Genomic DNA, 18,614 nt, shown 5'->3' with positions numbered 1-18,614 from the left:
TGAGTAAATAAATCTTATGTACAAGGAAAATAAAGTAAAATAAACAATTTATGATAAGATGCAACTGTACAAATTAACTGTGTGAAAAGTTAAAAGCTTTATGTACCTTGAGTATTCTGCCTGTGTAGTTGTCATGTAACTCGAGCAGAATAAATCACTTAAGGTACCTAAATTTTAACTTTTCACACAGTTCATTTGCATCTTATCATAAACGGCCTATTTTTTTTTTTACTTTATGACATTCAGTATGATAAGTTTTACAGTGTTTGCACACCTAAGTTTGTCAGTCCCCAGTAAGAAAGAATGTGTAAAATGATTATGATCTATGCAGTGTCTAGAAAGAACAACTTCTTTCTTCTATTCCTACATAGACTGGACTACCAATGCTTAATTTTGGGCTTAATCTCATAATGGAATTTATCACTGATCAGTTAATTTCACTTTTATTAATTGTCTGTATGGTGGGTGTGCATGGGGGGTTGACAAAGAGTAAATGAAGAAAAATCTGAGCTGACCTAGCAGCTGAATCTGCAGTCTTGTTTCTCTTGAATCCAAGCAGTTGGGAATCAAGTATAAGCAAAGATCTAGATAAAGTGCCTTTATCTTGTGTAAGGTTAGCACTTGTGTGGGTGGTACCCAAGTGTACATAACCTGTAAACGATTTATACACTCTCAGAGATTATGTATAAATCAGGCATCTTACACAGAGATTTCTTTTATGTGCTGAAGCACACAATCCATGACATGCAGTTTGGTAGTATAGCTATTGCACTGAAGTAGGAATTCACTAGAGAAAATGTGGTCATCAAACTGTATCCAACAGATGACTTAGATTTAAAACCATCAGTATAGGGTAATAAGAAAGCAGAGTATTCTACTCTGTGTGTGTGTATGTACTAAAGAGCTACTGGTAAACTAATGACAGAGTAAGCAACTTTGTTAGCTGGCACAGTGAGAGGAAGTATGGTAGAATATAAACCTCCCAGAGAGAAGACCCTCATGTTCAATATAGTAAATACTGCCTACATTAATATCAAAAACTTGTAATCTTCACACGTGTAGTACAATTAGTGCATTAAAGTGGGATTTGACTAGAGACAATGTGGTCACAATGCAGTTTTTCCCTTTGGTATGGATCTGAAAACAGCAGTTTTAGATCCATAGCAAAAAGGAAAACTGCAAAAATGCTAGTTTATATAGGATGGTCAGGCAAAGTTTTTACTTTTAAAATATTTGGACCAGTTAAATATTGAACTCGTAATGTTGGTAGTATAAGGGTTTCTAATTTAGATAGCAAGAATCTCTCTCTCTCTTTTTTTTTTTTTTTTGTTAATATGCCAATCCCATCCACCAAAGTTAGCAACCTATAGCACGGGGTATTTATTTTGACTGGAAGTATATATTAAAACAGATGGAGGAGATAAGGGACACCTGGAGGGTGATAAGTGTATACAGCTGTTTTTTTTTTTTTTTTTTTGCTGAAAACCTAAATAGACATCTGAATGCCCATGAAGTTACACAATCAACTGCTTGTTGCAATTGACTTTCAACAACCCTTATGTTACAGAAATGACAGAAAATTGTTGTCATCAACAAAGCACACTATCTACAATGGAAAAAAGAAATTGTTTTGTTACTGAGTTAACTTTTGACAGCAAAAAAGTGTTACAATTATACAGAGCCTTGGAGAATACTCTCTCTTGGAAGAATAGCTGGGATATTGTGTTTTTCACTTGAAGGTTCTGTTAAGAAAGTTTTTAATAAAAAGAGAGATGTCTCCTTAGACCTAGGTTATAATGACCTTTTGATATACCATATTTCCAGACTGTGTCATAAGCTTTTATCAAGGTCAAAATTGACATCAAGTGTTCCCTTTCAGGAATGCATCTTTATGAAGATGTTTCTAAATGGACTAAGTGGTCCAATTTTGATTTATATCTATGAAAGCTATGCTATATATTGAAAAAAAAGGTCACTGCTCTCTAGATATCATATCGAGAACACTAACCATTTTCTCCAAGATCATACAAAGATAACTGGCCAGAACAATAAGCCAGTAATTCCTTTTGAAAAGGCAATGACAATGGTCTTTTGCCACAAATTGGGAAACTGCTCCTCAGTAAATATTCTGTTATGGAATAGGAGCTACATGGAAGATGGATTCTATCTATTCCATTCCATCAGTATGGTAGCATATAGCTACTCCCACCATTCCATACAGCTGGTGGGAGTAGCTATATGCTACCATACTAGGGAAATGATTATGAGCAAGGTGGTTTTCTGTTGCCTTCCTTGCTGTGCTATATCATATGACTGTAGCCCATGTGTTCACGGGGCTGGTATGCCTGCTTGCGGGATGAAAAACCCCAGATAAACTGGTGAAAAAACCCTGCTGTTCATGCCCAAGGCTGGCTAACTTGGCTATGGCTGAGGAAGATCCTTAAGCTCCTCATGTCGTCAACGGGAATCAAACCTAGGACACTCCTTTCCCAGGCATATAGCTGCGAAGCATATAGCCACTAGGCTAACCGCATGGACAGAAGATGGATATTTTATCATAAATATCATCAGGACCTATGTATGGTACTGGCATGAGAAAGTAAGAGTGCTCATTTCAATTCCTACTTAATGAATGATTGAGTGTGCAGTTCAAACACATGTAAGGAGAAATTAAGCCAGTGTTGTTCTCCAAATATCAAAATTCGAGAGAATATAAGTTGTTGCTGATATTCCGGCAAATATTTCACATAGAATATCAGGAGTTTTAGATCAAGAACTACATATCTATTATGTTCCAAGACTAACACAGTGCATTTTATGTTAAACCCTCCTTTTCCAAATTTTATCCCATACCACTCTTTTACTGGTTCTATGACTGATAAATGATGTAAAGTGAATCCAAGATTGCTTTTGATTCTGATGTCTAATGTAATGTGTTTTGATGCCCAAGCACATTTGACAGCTTGAGGTGGTAGGATATCTATGAAATATACCCTATATTTTGTTTTGATCATTCTTTTCTGCTTGACACACTTGGACTGGATTCCACCATGGTTTTGGATTGGATTGGATTATTGAGATAATGTTTTTGGAACTACAGCTACCAATGTCTATATGTACCATCATAAAGTAGTGCTATATGTACCGTCAGTACATATAGCACTGCTTTACTGATAGGTGTCTAACTCAGGATTCAATATGAACAGACAGGAATATGAAAGAATGTTTTGCTTCCATTAGTCAGAAAAAGGTCAAGTGCACACTCAGTAATCTGGACTCCCCACTAGTGTTGGCATTATTATCCCACAGAATATTATGTCCACTGAAGTTGTCAATATGAAGCACGAGGAAAGACAGTTGCAATATAAGATTATCAAGGTCAGTCTGAGTCAACTTAGAACCTGGCAAACATATCATAATAAGAAATCCCACTGACAAATGAATGGCTATGGCCTCTAGCATGGTATGAAGTTGGAACTGTGAAAAGGGATTTGATTAATCAAAATTACAGCAACCCTGAGTAGGTCCCTCTATTCTTATTCTGATGCCCTGAAAATCATCAATATCCATGAGTTAAACTATTTATGACAGGTAAAGGCTGTCTGCCTTACTATTTTTAAAAGTTAGAGCTAAAATAGCTGTCCTTCTCCCCTTCATAAGGAGAGAAAAGGGAATTATGTGATTATTAGATGTTTTTTTTTTGTCTGCACCCTGAACACACACCCAACCAGTAGGATATAATCAATTCACACAATATGATATTAACTTAACAGAGCCTTTATTTCATATGTTCTGTACATAACAACCAAGCTCATTTTAAGGACTAGTGAAGCTTGCATTATGAGAGCAACATTCAATAAATCTATAAGACATAGCAATACATTAATGCACTGCATGAGATTAAAAAAAAAAAGCGAAAGTCATCAGTATAAAACTAAGAGAAATACAGACTTATGTTTATCATTAAAAAAAAACAACAACAAATTAACATTCTAAGTAAACAGGAAATGGTTTAATTCCAGAATAAATCAAGCTATCTTATAAAAACATAATTGTGACAGTCTCATTAAGTCATATTATACATACATATGCATATATTATAACCTCAAGATAAAAAATCTGAAACACTTTCTAGTTATCCAAACAAGAAAGTAACTTTAATAGGTGAAAAAAAAGTTTGAGTACTTATTCTTAGCAGTTATGAAAGAAGGAATCAAATTATTTTAAAAAGCATAATAAAAAAAAAATCATTGCTCAAGTATGTTTCCTCCAAATTGGGGTAGCCATTTTTGTTGGCAAAACTCTATGAACAGTGATTTTTTCTTCAGGGTTGTCTTCTGCATTATACAGCTTCAAAAGTTCTTCAATAGCTTGGTCTTCAAGCTGTAGATATTAAGACGAATAGCATATCAGAACAAATTTAACTAACTTTCAGTCATACAGTTTTAAAAAAATATGGATGTCTAAAATTCTTCTTTCGTTTTAATGATTAATCATTTAAATAAATACCAAAAGTAGTTTTAACCATCCAAAAGGCTATTACAGATGTCTGTCATATCATTAAAATAACACAAAGTGTAAGATGAGTGTTAAACAAGCAGTTCACAATAAGAGTGTAAAAGCACAATCTAGTGATAGGAAGAAAAGATCTACTACTTAGTGTGTGTGGTATTTCACATTAAGACATTTCATCATGAAAGTAGCAATACCTCTGATTTTTAATACAGAATGTTTATGATGCATGGTTCACACTTTCAGGCCCTTGTGACAAGCGATTTATCTAGAGTATGAGTTAATCTATGAAGTAGAGATACCTAAAGTAATACTGATTACCAAACACAAATTTTTAAATTGCAATCCAACAAACATTCAATGAAGAAAACACTTCCAAAGCTATTTTTCCAACTTTTGCTGCCTTTAAACACAATCATAATTCCACCATCACTTACAGAGATCTAAATTCAATCTTCTATTTTTAACAGCTATAACTTAACTCTAGCACAATTCCTTTTGTTCCAAGGATGGTATTTATGTATCCATTGTAGAATTCGATGCATTAAAATTTTATTAAAAATTTCCTACATCGATTTTACAGGGATCACAATTCATGTGAAAGGAACAAAATTGTACATTACTGTACAATAATGGTGAAATACTGATTGTAAACTTGTAAAGGTAGCTGATTAAAGAATGAATTAGAATTGTTCATAAATTCTAAAATATTGTAAAGGTTAGAATTATGCATTAAGTCAATTTAATATTAAGTTCTGATGTGAAGTTGTAAGGGTAACAGAATGTAAAAGTATTTCTGCCCGAAGTTAAGAGGATTAGACAAGATTATGTCGGCGACTTGATAGTGAACAAATGTATTCAAGGTCATTCAGATGTGGAGATTTTGCTGCCGAAACTGAAGGTCGAGACAACAGTGATGCCAGTTATTTACAGAAGATTCAGGGGGGGGGGTCTCCAACCCTAAAACAAGGAACCACGGAATTGTATAAAATTGGTCTTAAGAACCTCTGGAGGAACTCGAGAGTTTTCCGCCTTGCTGCAGCTCGTTGGCCCGCTCGGACTTCCGTATTTCGGATGGTGACCCCTACGCATGGGGAAAAGCCAGGAGAGGCAGATCATTCTACGGAGATGTATTTTCAGTAACGGAACATGCCACGTGCGACTAGATACACTGCATCTACAGTAGAACCAGAACTGACAGTGAGCTATGCCACAATTCCCAGAAGAGGACTACACCAGGATGACCGAGAAGGAAAGCCATTCAGCGAAGGATGGTATATAGGATAGCAGTCAACAGGACTGCTACAAATCTTCAAAGCTGGTAGGACTGTATATGTTTCTATGAATTTGTGAGTAGATTCTATTGTATTAATGCTGAGGTAGTGATTAAGAATTGTATGTCCGCTAAACATAGCTTTGTTAAAATTGTATAAAGCCCTATAAGAAATAATTGAGGCTGAGAATTAGCTAGTATATACATTGAGAAGAATGTTAACTAAAAATATAAATTGTAACAGTCAGTAACTGCCTAGAGTAGGTTAATTTGTAGAGTAAGTTAATCAAGCATTGTGAATAGCTGGTGTATATTGTAAGGTTGCGAATTTAGCTTAAATTATGCATCAAAGTGAGATTGATCAATTGTAAAACAGATTGTATAGTGTTTATGGTAGAATAAACATGTTTTATTTGTTTAAAACTATCACCTGATTTTTGACCAATGCACTGTCTCATAAAAACAATCGAACCTGTGTGCTAAAATTAGAGAAATTGCCACGATGAACGATTAAGGTTTGGTTTAGAAAGTAATCTATCCTATAAGTGTTATAACAAATCTTCTCATGCTATAAAATTAATTCAGGGTGGTGCAGTCAAAAAATAATATAAATTTCCCTGAATTACATAGTGTGGAAGATAGTTAACTGTAGCCGTGAATTGCCTATTTCAGAGGCCTTTCACTAACAGCGCTAACACTTGTAGGAAGTATAAAGGATTACAAGCGGAGACTAAATTAATCGGCTTAAATTAGAACAAGGTAAAGAGTACTTAACAGAAAGATTTAACAGAGTAGAAGTAAAGTAGACATAGGAAGGATAAAGATAAAAGAAAGAATAATATAAAAGGCAGAACAACTGATATTGAAGAAAAATAATTAACTAAACAAAAATATATAATAATTAACAACAAAAACCAAAAATATAAAAATAAAAACATTATTTTACACCATGTTATCTGAGAATGTCAAGAATACTTTTGTATAGTGTCTTGATATTTCCTTGCTATATTCTGTTACATTCATTTGCATCTCAATACTCACACTTCAGTTCTCTTAAAAAGGTCACCACAGCTAATTAATGACCAGAAATATGTATTCTGCCACTATTCACAGCAGCTTTTCCAGCCTACATCCACCTATGGATACAAGTAATGGATTCTGAGAAAAAACTTATATGGTCATAATTGGCATTTGCCAAACACTTGATTAAGTCTACCACAGAGACCTTGTTACCCAACAATGGCCTGGTTTTTACCTTTTGAAAAGGGGTCTCCAAATTCTTCTCTCTCTCTCTCTTGTTTACTACGTATCAAGGTATGCAGGTTCCTATTTTCTCCTTAATTTTTTGTCTGCATATTAAAAGTGATGTACTATAGTGTTTGTAATCTGTCATGTATAGGGTTAATATTAAAAAGACAAAATATCCTGATAATCATTCTGGCCTCTACAAATTTTTATTTCACATGCTTGTTCTGTAACTCAACTATCTAAAGAATAAGATCCTCTTTCTTGTGGACTTCAGTGTTCAAACCTGAGTATCTTATCCAGCCTAGTTGCACTTACTAGGCTGGATAAGATGCAGAAGTATTTGATATCAGCAGTGACCTAACAATTTTTCACATATCTACCAGAATACTAGATAATCCTCATAATCCACCAATCTTGAAAACATCTATTTCCACTTTGTTTGTAAACACCTAACCAACTCACCAAAATAATTCTTGCTTAAGGCCATAATCTATTCCACTCAAAATTCCTATCCATTATCTAGGTTTTGGTTAGTGTGTCAAGGCAGGCAGCCCAAGCAAAAAATTTAGCATATCACAAATTACAAGTGACTCAGGACAAAAACTTGAGCTCAAACAGTCAGGTATTCTAGTTCATAAGGTCTCTTGATGCAAATTTGTCTTCAATGTCTCTGATATCCAGATAGTATCATCTGGATATCAGAGGCACTCAAAAACAAAGCTGACTCTGCATCATTTGTCTCCAACTACTGCATAAATTACAGGGACAAATCACCTCTCCCATACCAAGAACAGTATACTTCATGCCTCTTGACAGAAAGATATTAGAAGAATCTTGAATAGTTTGGTATTGAATGAATGCCACTTTCTACCCACTGCAGGTTTAGTTTCCTATCCTACATCACCTACCTCTGGATGCAAGAGACCATAGAAATATTTGAAGTAATTTTGGTGGTTTCTCTTCATGTTCCAAAGTATCTGCTGACTGGCTTAAAAAAGACCATAGAAATATTTGAAGTAAATTTGGTGGTTTCTCTTCATGTTCCAAAGTATCTGCTGACTGGCTTAAAAAAAAGGATGAAGCATCATGTTGTTAATTAAATAAAGTGAAAGTCTATATGCATCTATATATATAATTCTTCACATGAAAGTAGAAAATAATAATATTAATCTTCCTATATCTTTTTCAATTCTAACTGCTAACTTGATCCCATTTACCTTATACAGGATTTTAAACAGTTTTTCTCTTGGTATCTTATACCTATTCCAGATTTACAAAAACCTAAGGGCAGATAGTTGTTATAATCCTATGATTTATCAACTATTTGTCTTAAAGTTGGGCCAGAATCTTTCTTGATCTTCAAGTTTCCTTGCACATTTTTTCTTTATCTCTTCACAAGTTGAATAAATCTTACTTGGAACACCAGTAAGGAAATTCCTCTGTAATTCTTAATTCTACTTCCTTTTTTATACATTTAAGTGCTAAAAGAGACCTACTCCAATCATCTAGAATTCTATCTTCTGAATTATGCAGTATAGCCACTGTAAAACTTATATAGGTAGGCATTCAAAAATCCGGCCATCGATAATCCGATTCCTTCAGATCTCCGGCATGGATTTCGGAGCGCGCATTTTCAAATTTACCGCATTGGTGCACCACTGTTTTCTGTTTATGTTTTGATGGCGCTGTAGTCGATAAGCATTGTGATAACCTGCTCTCGTTTTATCATTTATTTGCTGCTGTATAGCCCCATTATGGATTCCGCAAAGAAAAGAGGTGGCGTAAAACGTAAACATCATGCGTTGTCGATCACAGAGAGAGTGGAAGTGCTAAAATAACTTGATAGCGGCATGTCTGTGCAAACCATTTGTGAAACATACGACATTGGCTCTTCAACAGTGTATGATATTAAAAAACAAAAAAAAAGATGTGAGAGAAAGAATCTCTATTGACAATTAATTACATTGACAACTGAACTGCTGGCTGGACTAGAGCAACGAAGTTTTGTGAGTGAACAAGAAATCATGAATGTTTACTTGCTCCAAGATAAACTTATTAGAGAAAGACCCAAATATATGAAGCAGCAGACACTGCACGATATAGTCAAGAAAATAGCTAGGAAGCAGGAAGAAGCAGCAGTGCTGTCCACACTTGATAATCCACTGCCATTAACTTCAAATCAACCAGATGTGCTGTCACCACCATCAACATTTTATTAATTAAAATTCTGAGGAACTATTTTATTCAATTGAACTAAAATTCTGTAGAACCGTTATATTTAGTTGGTGAACATCAAAATTTCATAAGCTTTTCATTTAGTGTTTAATTTTCTTTCTTTAAAGGACTGTACAGGTAGTCATTTTCTGTTAAAAATATACAGTATCTAAAATCATCCGAAATCCGGCACCCTTCAGGTCCGGAGGTTGCCAGATTTTTGAATACCTACCTGTACCTACATATTTGAACATTTCAGTTGAATACCACTTACTCTATTTGCCTTTCTGAATTTTTGGTTTTCAATGAATTTTTTTTATAATTTCAAAATATTGAGATATTGTATTCCTCTTGAATATTTTCTTCCACAATTCTATACTACTTGTTTTATTTAATAATCTTTCAAAGTTATCACTTCAGAAATTCAGAATATCTTTAGTTTATGTCAAATTTATTATTGGATTTTTTTTTCTTCAGTACTCTCCTTTATTTCGGAGCCCCCCCCCCAACAGTCTCCAGAACATTTTACTACCTTTGTGATATTTATCTTCTCTATTAATACAAATTCTACCAATGACCTTTCTTTGGCTACTTTTACACAAAGTTTACTTTTTTTTTTTTTACAGGTGCCAAAGCCAAAAAACAGGGAGGAGAACTCCATATTGCTTTAAGGAATGAGGAGAAGCATTTGTTCCAATTCAGATTTGACCAATGTAAAAGGGCTTCACAACTTTCTTTGAAAAGGTGTTCATATTTAAAACTGCTTTATGGAGAAGATGAACTTCATCCCACCAGATACTGTGTTTAGTGTCAATACTATGGTGTGCCAGACCAGACTTTTGAGGTTTCATGTATTCAATATAATATTGATGTTTATTGATTCTTTTTTCTACAGAATGGCCTGTCTCCCTAAAGCATGTCGGATTACATTCACAAAGTATCTGGTAAATGCCAGCTAATGATAGAGGTGACAGTTTGTCTTTCGTAGATGGCAACAGATGAGAAATTTTGTTGATAGGAAAATATGTGGGAATAATGTGACACTTCTTCAAAATTCTACAAATAGGTTCAGAGATAACAGAAATATAAGGGATTGGAACCGTGCGGTCTGTTGAAGAATTCCGAGGTGCTGGAACATAGGATTCAATTATCTGCTGGATTTGATCAGAGTTCATCATCATCATCATCATCATCAAATTCCTGCCATGTACCCTCAAAGGGTGTACAGGATATGACAGTACTACATGAAAAATTTACATCATTACTAACTTCCTATCTACAATTTTCCTCCAAATCAGTCTGTTGCTTGTCAAGACTCCAACATTATCAGATCTTATATTTCTATCGTCTAAGGCACTTTGTACCGTATCAATCCACCTATATCTTGGTCTACCTCTGGGTCGTTTTCCTGCCAACCTGGCAGAGAACACTTGTTTTGCTAATCTTTCCTCTCCCATTCTATTTAAGTGACCATACCACCTGAGATTAGCTCTGCTAACGCATTCCTGGATGCTGACAATGTCAAGTTCTTTCCTAATATCCTCATTTTTAATATGATATTGCCATTGATTCCATCTGTTCACGCCTCTAATCTTTTTCAGGACTCTCATATCTGCGGTCTCTAGTCTTTGGTCAATTGTTTTACTTCTGACGCAGCTCTCAGATCCATAAGTTAAAACTGGTTTGAACACTGTCTTGTATACAGCTAATTTAGTGTTCCGACTAATTTCTCTCTTATTCCATATGAATTTATTCAATTGACTTCCCACCGTACCACCTTTGCTGATTCTGTTGTCTATTTCTATATTTAATTTACCACCTTCAGTAAAAATCGTACCTGAAATGTTTTACTTGTTCCACAGGTTCTCCATTCACAACACAGTTGACATTTTCAATGATTCTGCCTATTTTCATTGTCTTTGTCTTTTTGTTGCTGACCTTCATACTATATCAATTACAACAGTTATTCAATTTAGTCAGAGAATCTTGCAGACTTGTAGCAGATTTATTTAGAAGTATAACATCATCTGCATAAAGCAAAGAGCTGACATTAACATCTCCAATTCTGATATCAGGTTTAATACCACTTTCCTTCATAATGTGATCCATATAGATAATGAATAACAGAGGGGATAATGTACATCCTTGTCTCACACCAGATTTAACATTAAACCATCTTCCTGTACTTCCTTCAATTCTAACTGCTGACTCACAACTCAAATAAAGACTAAGTATTGCTTGATATAATGCTCCGTTGACACCATATAACTGCAGCGTATTGAATAGCAACTTGTCATATGCCTTTTCCAAATCGACAAAACTTAAATACAGATCTTTGTTATATTCCCATGCTTTCTCGACTATTTGTCGTAAAGTGAAGATCTGATCCTGACAGCCTCTATTTGGCCCGAATCCAGCTTGTTCTTCACCAAGCTTTTCTTCCACAATTCTTCTCAACCGTTTCTCAAGTATACTTGCATAGATCTTGCCAGGAACACTCAGAAGGGAAATACCTCTGTAATTCTCACATTCAGTTTTATTTCCCTTTTTATATATGGGTACTATGAGAGCTCTTCTCCAATCATTGGGAATTCGTCCCTCTGTCCAGGCTTTCTGAACTATGCAGTGCAGCCACTGTAAGACTTTTATACCACCATACTTCAGCATTTCTGGTCGAATATCATCTACTCCTGCTACCTTTCCACATTTCAAGCCTTTGATGGCTTTTTCTACTTCAAGTATGGATATGTATTCCTGACTGCATGCCTGGTCAGTGTTTTTTTATCACTGTGCTGTCATCACTGCTTGTTTCATTTAGCAGTTTTTCAAAGTAATTACTCCGTACTTCAAGGATTTCTTTTTCCCATGTTTTCATGTCACCTTTATCATCTCTAACTCCCTTTACAACACTCTTTCCTCCATTCCTAAGCTTCTTCAACAACCTCCAGAATATTTTGCCACCTTCTCGATATTTATTTTCTATATTCTTGCCAAAGTCCTCCCATGACTTTTGTTTAGCTAGTTTTACACACTGTTTAGCTTTCTTACATTTGTCTCTGTATTCTGTAAGAGTAAAAGCTGACTTATTTGCCAGGAACTTTTGATATGCTTTCTTCTTTTCCTTCACTGCCTCTTTAACTTCCTGTGTCCACCAGGAAGTTCTGATTTTTTTATCCTTGCACACAACTTCACCACATGCCTCTCTGGCAGAATCAATCAATGTTTTCTTCAGAGTTTGCCACTGAATCTCCAAGGTTTGATTCCTGTTCTCAAACTCTTTCATTTTCTTTTCAATAATCTTTCTGTATTTTAGTCTACAGTTCACATCTGAGAGATGCTCAACTTTTATTCGCTTTAAAACTTTCTTACATGTTATTCTTTTCAATATGAAATTCAATTTTATCCTGCTCAAGACTAAATAGTGATCACTTCCAATTTCAAATCCTCTGTACACTCTGGTGTCCTGCACCAGGGAGAAAACATCACTATCAACAATAGCATAGTCAATGAAACTTTTCTTATTCCTAGCCTCTTCTCTCCATGTGAATTTGTGCACATTTTTATGTTGGAACATGGTGTTAGTAATAACCAGTCCATGTCCTGAGCAGAAATCGAACAGATATTTGCCATTATTATTAGCTTTGCTCTTTTCTCCAAATTTTCCCAAAATATTTTTGTATGTCTCACAATCATTTCCTACTCTGCTATTTAGATCCCCAACAAGGACCAACTTTTCCTTTTTCATTGTGTCAGTTGCTTTTTCTAAAACGTCAAAAAATTCCTCCACTTCTACCTTAGTAGAACCTTCTGTGGGACCATAGGCACAAATAAGTCTCATTGTCCAGTTCCCCATTCTCATATTTGCCCACATTACTCTACTTGAGACTGACTGCCATTCAAGAAGATTAGACTCGTATTTTGTGTTGAATACTATGGCTACTCCTTCTTTTCCTTGATTGTCATTGCCTGAATATAACATTTTGTATTTATTGCTCAGAAAGATCTCACCAGTTGTGGTCTTTTTTGTTTCTGTCACCCCTATTATGTCGATCTGGTACTTATCTAATTCCTCAGCTAGCTCCATTTCTTTGACATTCAAGGCTTCTCACGTTGATAGTACCGATCTTTAACTCTGGTGATGTTGAGTTAGGGTTTGTTTTCAGATTTGTTCCAGTAGCTGACTTTTCGCTGTTCGCCCTGGTTCCCTGGCGAAAACAACGGGGGTCTTGTTTAACCGGGCGATGCCCCAGCCGGCATGAAATTTTGTCATTTTGTACCATCATTTTTTTATTTTGGTTTAACCAATAAGAATACAATTTGTTTGGCTAAATCCCAAATTGCCAGCCCATCCTCGTTCGTTCAGTATCAAAGCAGATACCCAACAGGGTGCACCACGAGAAGGCGAGGATTGGACATTAGGTCAGAAGCCCTGATCGGTTCTCCACATTCCTTTAAAGGCTATGTGGAGGTCTCCTCTCAGATATAGAGCTTTGACCCTTAAGCACCCCCTTTTCCATTGTAGGAAAGTGTTTAGTTCATTTTCAGAATGAGGCCAAACAGCAAAAACATCATCAACATTAAGAAACCAATGAGAGGGTTGGGGATGAATGGATGAGAACAAGGTATCTTCCAAATGGTTCAAAAAATAGTTTGCCAGTGTCAGATAATGGAATGTTGGTAAAGGGGGAAACAATATCAAAGGTGACTAACAAATATGACTCTTGTATTTGAATATCCTTGCTTTTCTCAAGAAAATGTTTGGAATTCTTGATGAATGATGTGGATTGTCCATTATGGGTGGTTAATAAACGTGACAGAAATTTAGCAATTCTATAGGTGGGAGAGTCAATCAATACAATTCACGATGGGTCTTACCGGATAACCTTTTTTATGAATTTTTGGGAGTTCTTCCAAAATGAGTGTGCAACTTGTCCAAAGTATTTTGATTCCAACTAAGAACTTCATCAAGCAGCTTATTTAATTGTTTAATTTGTGTTTTTGTAAGATTATAATTACTATCTTGATAGGTGGAGGTATTCAGTAAAAGGCAGTCTATCTTCCTCTCAGAGTTGGCCTTATCCATTACCACTACAGCTTTTCCTTTATCCACTTTCGAAATAGATATATTGTTCTTTTGTCTTAATGAAAAAGTGCACAGGTTTCAGCATTAGATAAATTACATGGAGGTAATTTGCTTTTAAAGAATAAAGCAGCAACTTCAAAGCATAGTTTATTAGCATCTTTACTTGAAAGTCCTAACAGATTGCATTCAATGTTAAGCAAACAATCATGATATATGAGATGCATTTAGGTACCAAAGCAAAATCATGGCTTTTAGCCCAATACACTAGTTTCAGCATCAGACAATGGGTATCCAGAAATATTCACAACCCATTAGTAGGAGTGTTGTCAGAAGTAATATTTTGTTTACAGTATAATGATTCATATTTTTGCATCGGTTTGTAGGAATATCTTCCATAAGATAGATCTACAAATTGTTTAGAAACACGTAGAATGATATCCATCAATGTAGAAAATCTCCACATGCATCAATGTCGAGATTCAGCTGGAGTAGATGATATTCAACACGAAATGCTTAAATACAGGGGTATAAAAGTTTTGCAGTGGCAAAATTCAGAGGGTCAAATTATAGTGACTGGAGTAGAGCTCTCATAATTCTCATCTATAAAAAAAGGTGGGGAAAAAGCTGAATGTGAAAATTAGTGAGGAATTTCTTTACTAAGTGTTCCAGGTAATATTTATGCAAGTATACTTGAAAAGAGGTTGAGAAAAATTGGAAAATAATGTTCTTTTCCAAGAGAAACTTGGAAAAGAACAATCTGGATTCAGACCAAATAGAGGTTGTGAAGATCAGATTTTCATTTTACAATAAATAGTTGAGAAATCATGGGAATACGACAAGGTTCCCAAAGTAAAGTTTTTCAAAACACTATGATTATATGGGATAAATGGAACATTATACAGAATAGTATGTAGTCCATACTTCAGTTGTAAGTCAGCATTTAGAATTAAAGGAAATACAGAAAGATGGTTTGATGTAAAATCAGGTGTAAGACAAGGATGCATATCATCTCTATTCTTATTCATCATCTATATGGATTGCATTATGAAAGAAAGTGGCATTAAACCTGATCTTAGATTCAGAGATGTAAATATTAATTATTTGTTTTATGCAGATGATGTACTACTAAACACATCCAGTGAAAGTCTCCAGGATTCTGTAATTAATGAGGAGGTAAAAATAGCTATAGCAAATTTGACATCAAAAACAGCACTAAAAAGACCTAAACTATTTTCATAGTTTAGGTCTTTTTATTGCTGTTTTTGATACCAAATTTGTAATGGTAATAACACGCTTCCCTGGGATAGGACATTTTTTGGGGGATGCCAGTAGCTCTTCCTACCCCCAGGTCCACAGAAAAGCATCTGTTTTCTAAGAGTGATTGGATCAGGAGGACAAGGCATATGCGAGATAGTTTATGGTATCGTAAGCTGCAGTTAGGTCTACAAAGACTGCTCCTGTGGCTAGTGTTTGCTCATAACCATTTTCTATATATTGAGTGAGGTTGAGAATTTGTGATGTACAGGATTTGCCTGGTCTAAAACCAGCCTACTCAGCAATAAGATGGAGTTCGATTAGGGGTTGTAGCCTATTCAAAATTAATGGTTCATAGAGTTTAAAGAGGTTGCTAAGTAGTGATATAGGTCCGTAAATTTTTGCTTCGGTTGGAGTTTTCCCTGGTTTCAGAAAGGCCACCACTTTAGCATGCCTCCAGATAGCTGGTATCCTTAGGGTTCTGAGGCAAGTGTTGTATAGGTTTAATAACTACTCTTTAGTCCTGGATCCAAAATGCTTAATTTATTCATTACAGATATCATCAAGGCCTGCAAATTTTCTAGGTTTTAATAGATTTATGGCGGTGTTGAGTTCAGTGATGGTGAAATCTGAGTTAATCATATTTTGTTCCTCACTTGGGCTTCTAAGTATTTTATTTTTTGGGTGCTTTTTTTTAGGGAATTTTCCATTCAGCAGCAGCTGGTGAGCAATTTGACTAGCTGTTACCTGTGGATGCTCATATGGCTTAGTGAAATCCTTCCTAATTCTGTTGATAAAATTCCATGCCTTTCTGCAACTATGGGTCATATCAAGGGCTTCTATTTCTTTTTTTCCATGAGGAACACCTTTCCTCTGCTATCTTGGAGCATAATTTTTATCCTGCATAGATAGTCTCCTCTGAGAAGGGGTTGGTCACTGTATGTCACTGGAAAGGCCTGGAACGTAGTGTGGCATCCTCAGGAGGATGTGTTTTGGTGGAAATTTTCCTCAGTATTTTTATGAATTGGATACTCCCGAGAGTTTGGAGGGACTGGTTCTATGGAGTGATCAAGATCTTCCATGAAACCTTTCCAATTAGCTTTTTTGAAATCAAATCGTCATCTATAAGGGATTGTGTTAGGCATAATGGCAGTTTGAAGTGAAACATTATAGGTCTATGTTGAGTATGTGGAATAGGATTTAAAACCTTTTTAACACAAATGTTGGATATTTTTGAGCTAACAAATATGAAGTCAGGGTTATAGTCTTGCTTCCATCTGTCACTGTTGAAAGATGCAGGGGGTTTTGGATTACGTATCAGGTTTAGAGAAAGGTTTTCAGCCCATTTTTCAACAAGTTCTCCATCTTCATTGAACTTTGTGTAACCCCAGTTAATACTATGGCTGCTAAAGTCACCTAATACAACATTAGTCATGTATGCATTATTATTGAGGAGGATGTCAGGGAAGAAGAAAGTTTCTTCTGGCGGTTTATAAACTGAGGTGATCGAGATATTTTTTAAATGTGATTGTAATAATCTCAATGTTTCTGTTGTTCGTCGAGTCAAATGGACGATGGAATTAAGTTTTCTTTTGTAAATATTGCACTTCTATATTAATCATGGTTTCTCTTTGATGAGTTTCATGCCATGGATGTAAGGTCTTGCGATACCTTCCCCTCTGTGAGTTTCTTGCAGGCAGAGCACATTGCAGTCATTATCTCTGTAAATATTTGCAATGAGATTTTGCTTGACACTGGAGAAACCTTCAATATTAGATGATATTATTTTTAGGCCTGGTCCCAGGTGGGATTCTCAAGGGCAGGAATTTGTGAGCATTTTAGCTCGATCATTTGCATTTAGTTGATAGCAGCATTAGCTTCTTCCCCTAATGGGTACTAACAGGTGCAGGAACAAGAACCTAGCTGCTGCATCCCCCCCCCCCGCACACCCATCATCATTACTTTTCAACATCTATGTCAATGATCTTTCCAGGAAATAGAAATTTTATCTATGTTGATGACCTTGCCATTGCTACTCAATCAAAAATTATGTACAAGGCATTAGTGAATGTATAGCAAAAGTTTTAAAACCACTGAATATTTTTGTTGCCTTTCGACCGTTTAGAAAAATCTCCACCTTTCTCACTTCTCCTAAGGACAAGCTTCCACATCTCAATTATCCAGGTGTCTACCAGATTCCGTGCTCTTGTGGATTATCTTTCGGACAAACAGGAAGATCTGCCTCTATTCGGCTAGAAGAACACCAATCTTATATTGAATACTTTAAACATGAAAAGTCTGGACTTGAAGAACATGCCATCTTCACTAGACATAGAATTCATTGGAGAAAGACAAGAGTCCTTCACAAAAGTTGGTTCCTCATGGAATGCCTTTATAAAGAAACATGTGAAACTTTACTTCATTCTCCTAACTTAAACAGATCCGATGGCTTACATCTATCCCCTTTATGGGAGATAGTACTTAACAAATCAGCTAATCTTTCTAACTTTTTATTGTATAGTTTTTTTTTTTTTTTTTGTTAGGAAATTTATTATTGACCTTTTTAGTAGTTATCTTACACCAGCTACTTAGGTGGCGTAAGTATTTTTGGAATTGTCAGTTGTTGTTTAATTTGAGCTTAATATGTACTGAAGATGCCTGTGACACACAGGCGAAAATTATACTATTAAATAATCTTTGTATGTGATTTTTCCTTTATTAATTTTGTATCGATATGTCTACTCACGGTATACCTCTTTTAAAACTTATAGAATAAGTAAAGTTGGTATGTAGGATAGGCACCTTAATAAATTTATATAGAATAAGAGAGAAAGCTAAACACCACACTAGCAGTATACAAGACAGTGTCCAGACCAGTTTTAAGTTATGGATCTGAGAGTTGGGATAAAAATAAAGCACTTGATCAAAGACTAGAGACCAAAGATATGAGGATTCTGAGAAAAATTAGCAGTCTGAACAGAAATGACCATCACTTAGTTTTAAGTAGGATAAAAATGATTTTTCTGCCAT

The 18,614-nt window shown here is 35.3% G+C and overlaps 1 protein-coding gene across 2 annotated transcripts in view; it reads right to left on the bottom strand.

The window, feature by feature from the left end:
* Positions 1–3,765: 3,765 nt before the first annotated feature.
* The window catches only part of LOC150096231 (inhibitor of Bruton tyrosine kinase), a 334,746-nt gene continuing 319,897 nt past the window's right edge, over positions 3,766–18,614 (bottom strand). For both annotated transcript variants that reach the window (XM_090408899.1, XM_090408900.1), the window contains one exon: positions 3,766–4,383. In XM_090408899.1, the coding sequence (XP_090265025.1) occupies positions 4,255–4,383 (129 nt within the window). In that variant the 3' untranslated portion in view covers positions 3,766–4,254. The remainder of the gene's footprint in view (positions 4,384–18,614) is intronic.

Source organism: Typopeltis vanoorti, chromosome 19 (genome assembly GCF_054136105.1).
Source record: "Typopeltis vanoorti isolate ZY-2024b chromosome 19, IOZ_Tvanoo_1.0, whole genome shotgun sequence".
Taxonomy (NCBI): Eukaryota; Metazoa; Arthropoda; class Arachnida; order Uropygi; family Thelyphonidae; genus Typopeltis; species Typopeltis vanoorti.
The sequence above is the reverse complement of the archived record's forward strand: the minus strand, read 5'-3'. Positions and strand labels throughout refer to the sequence as shown.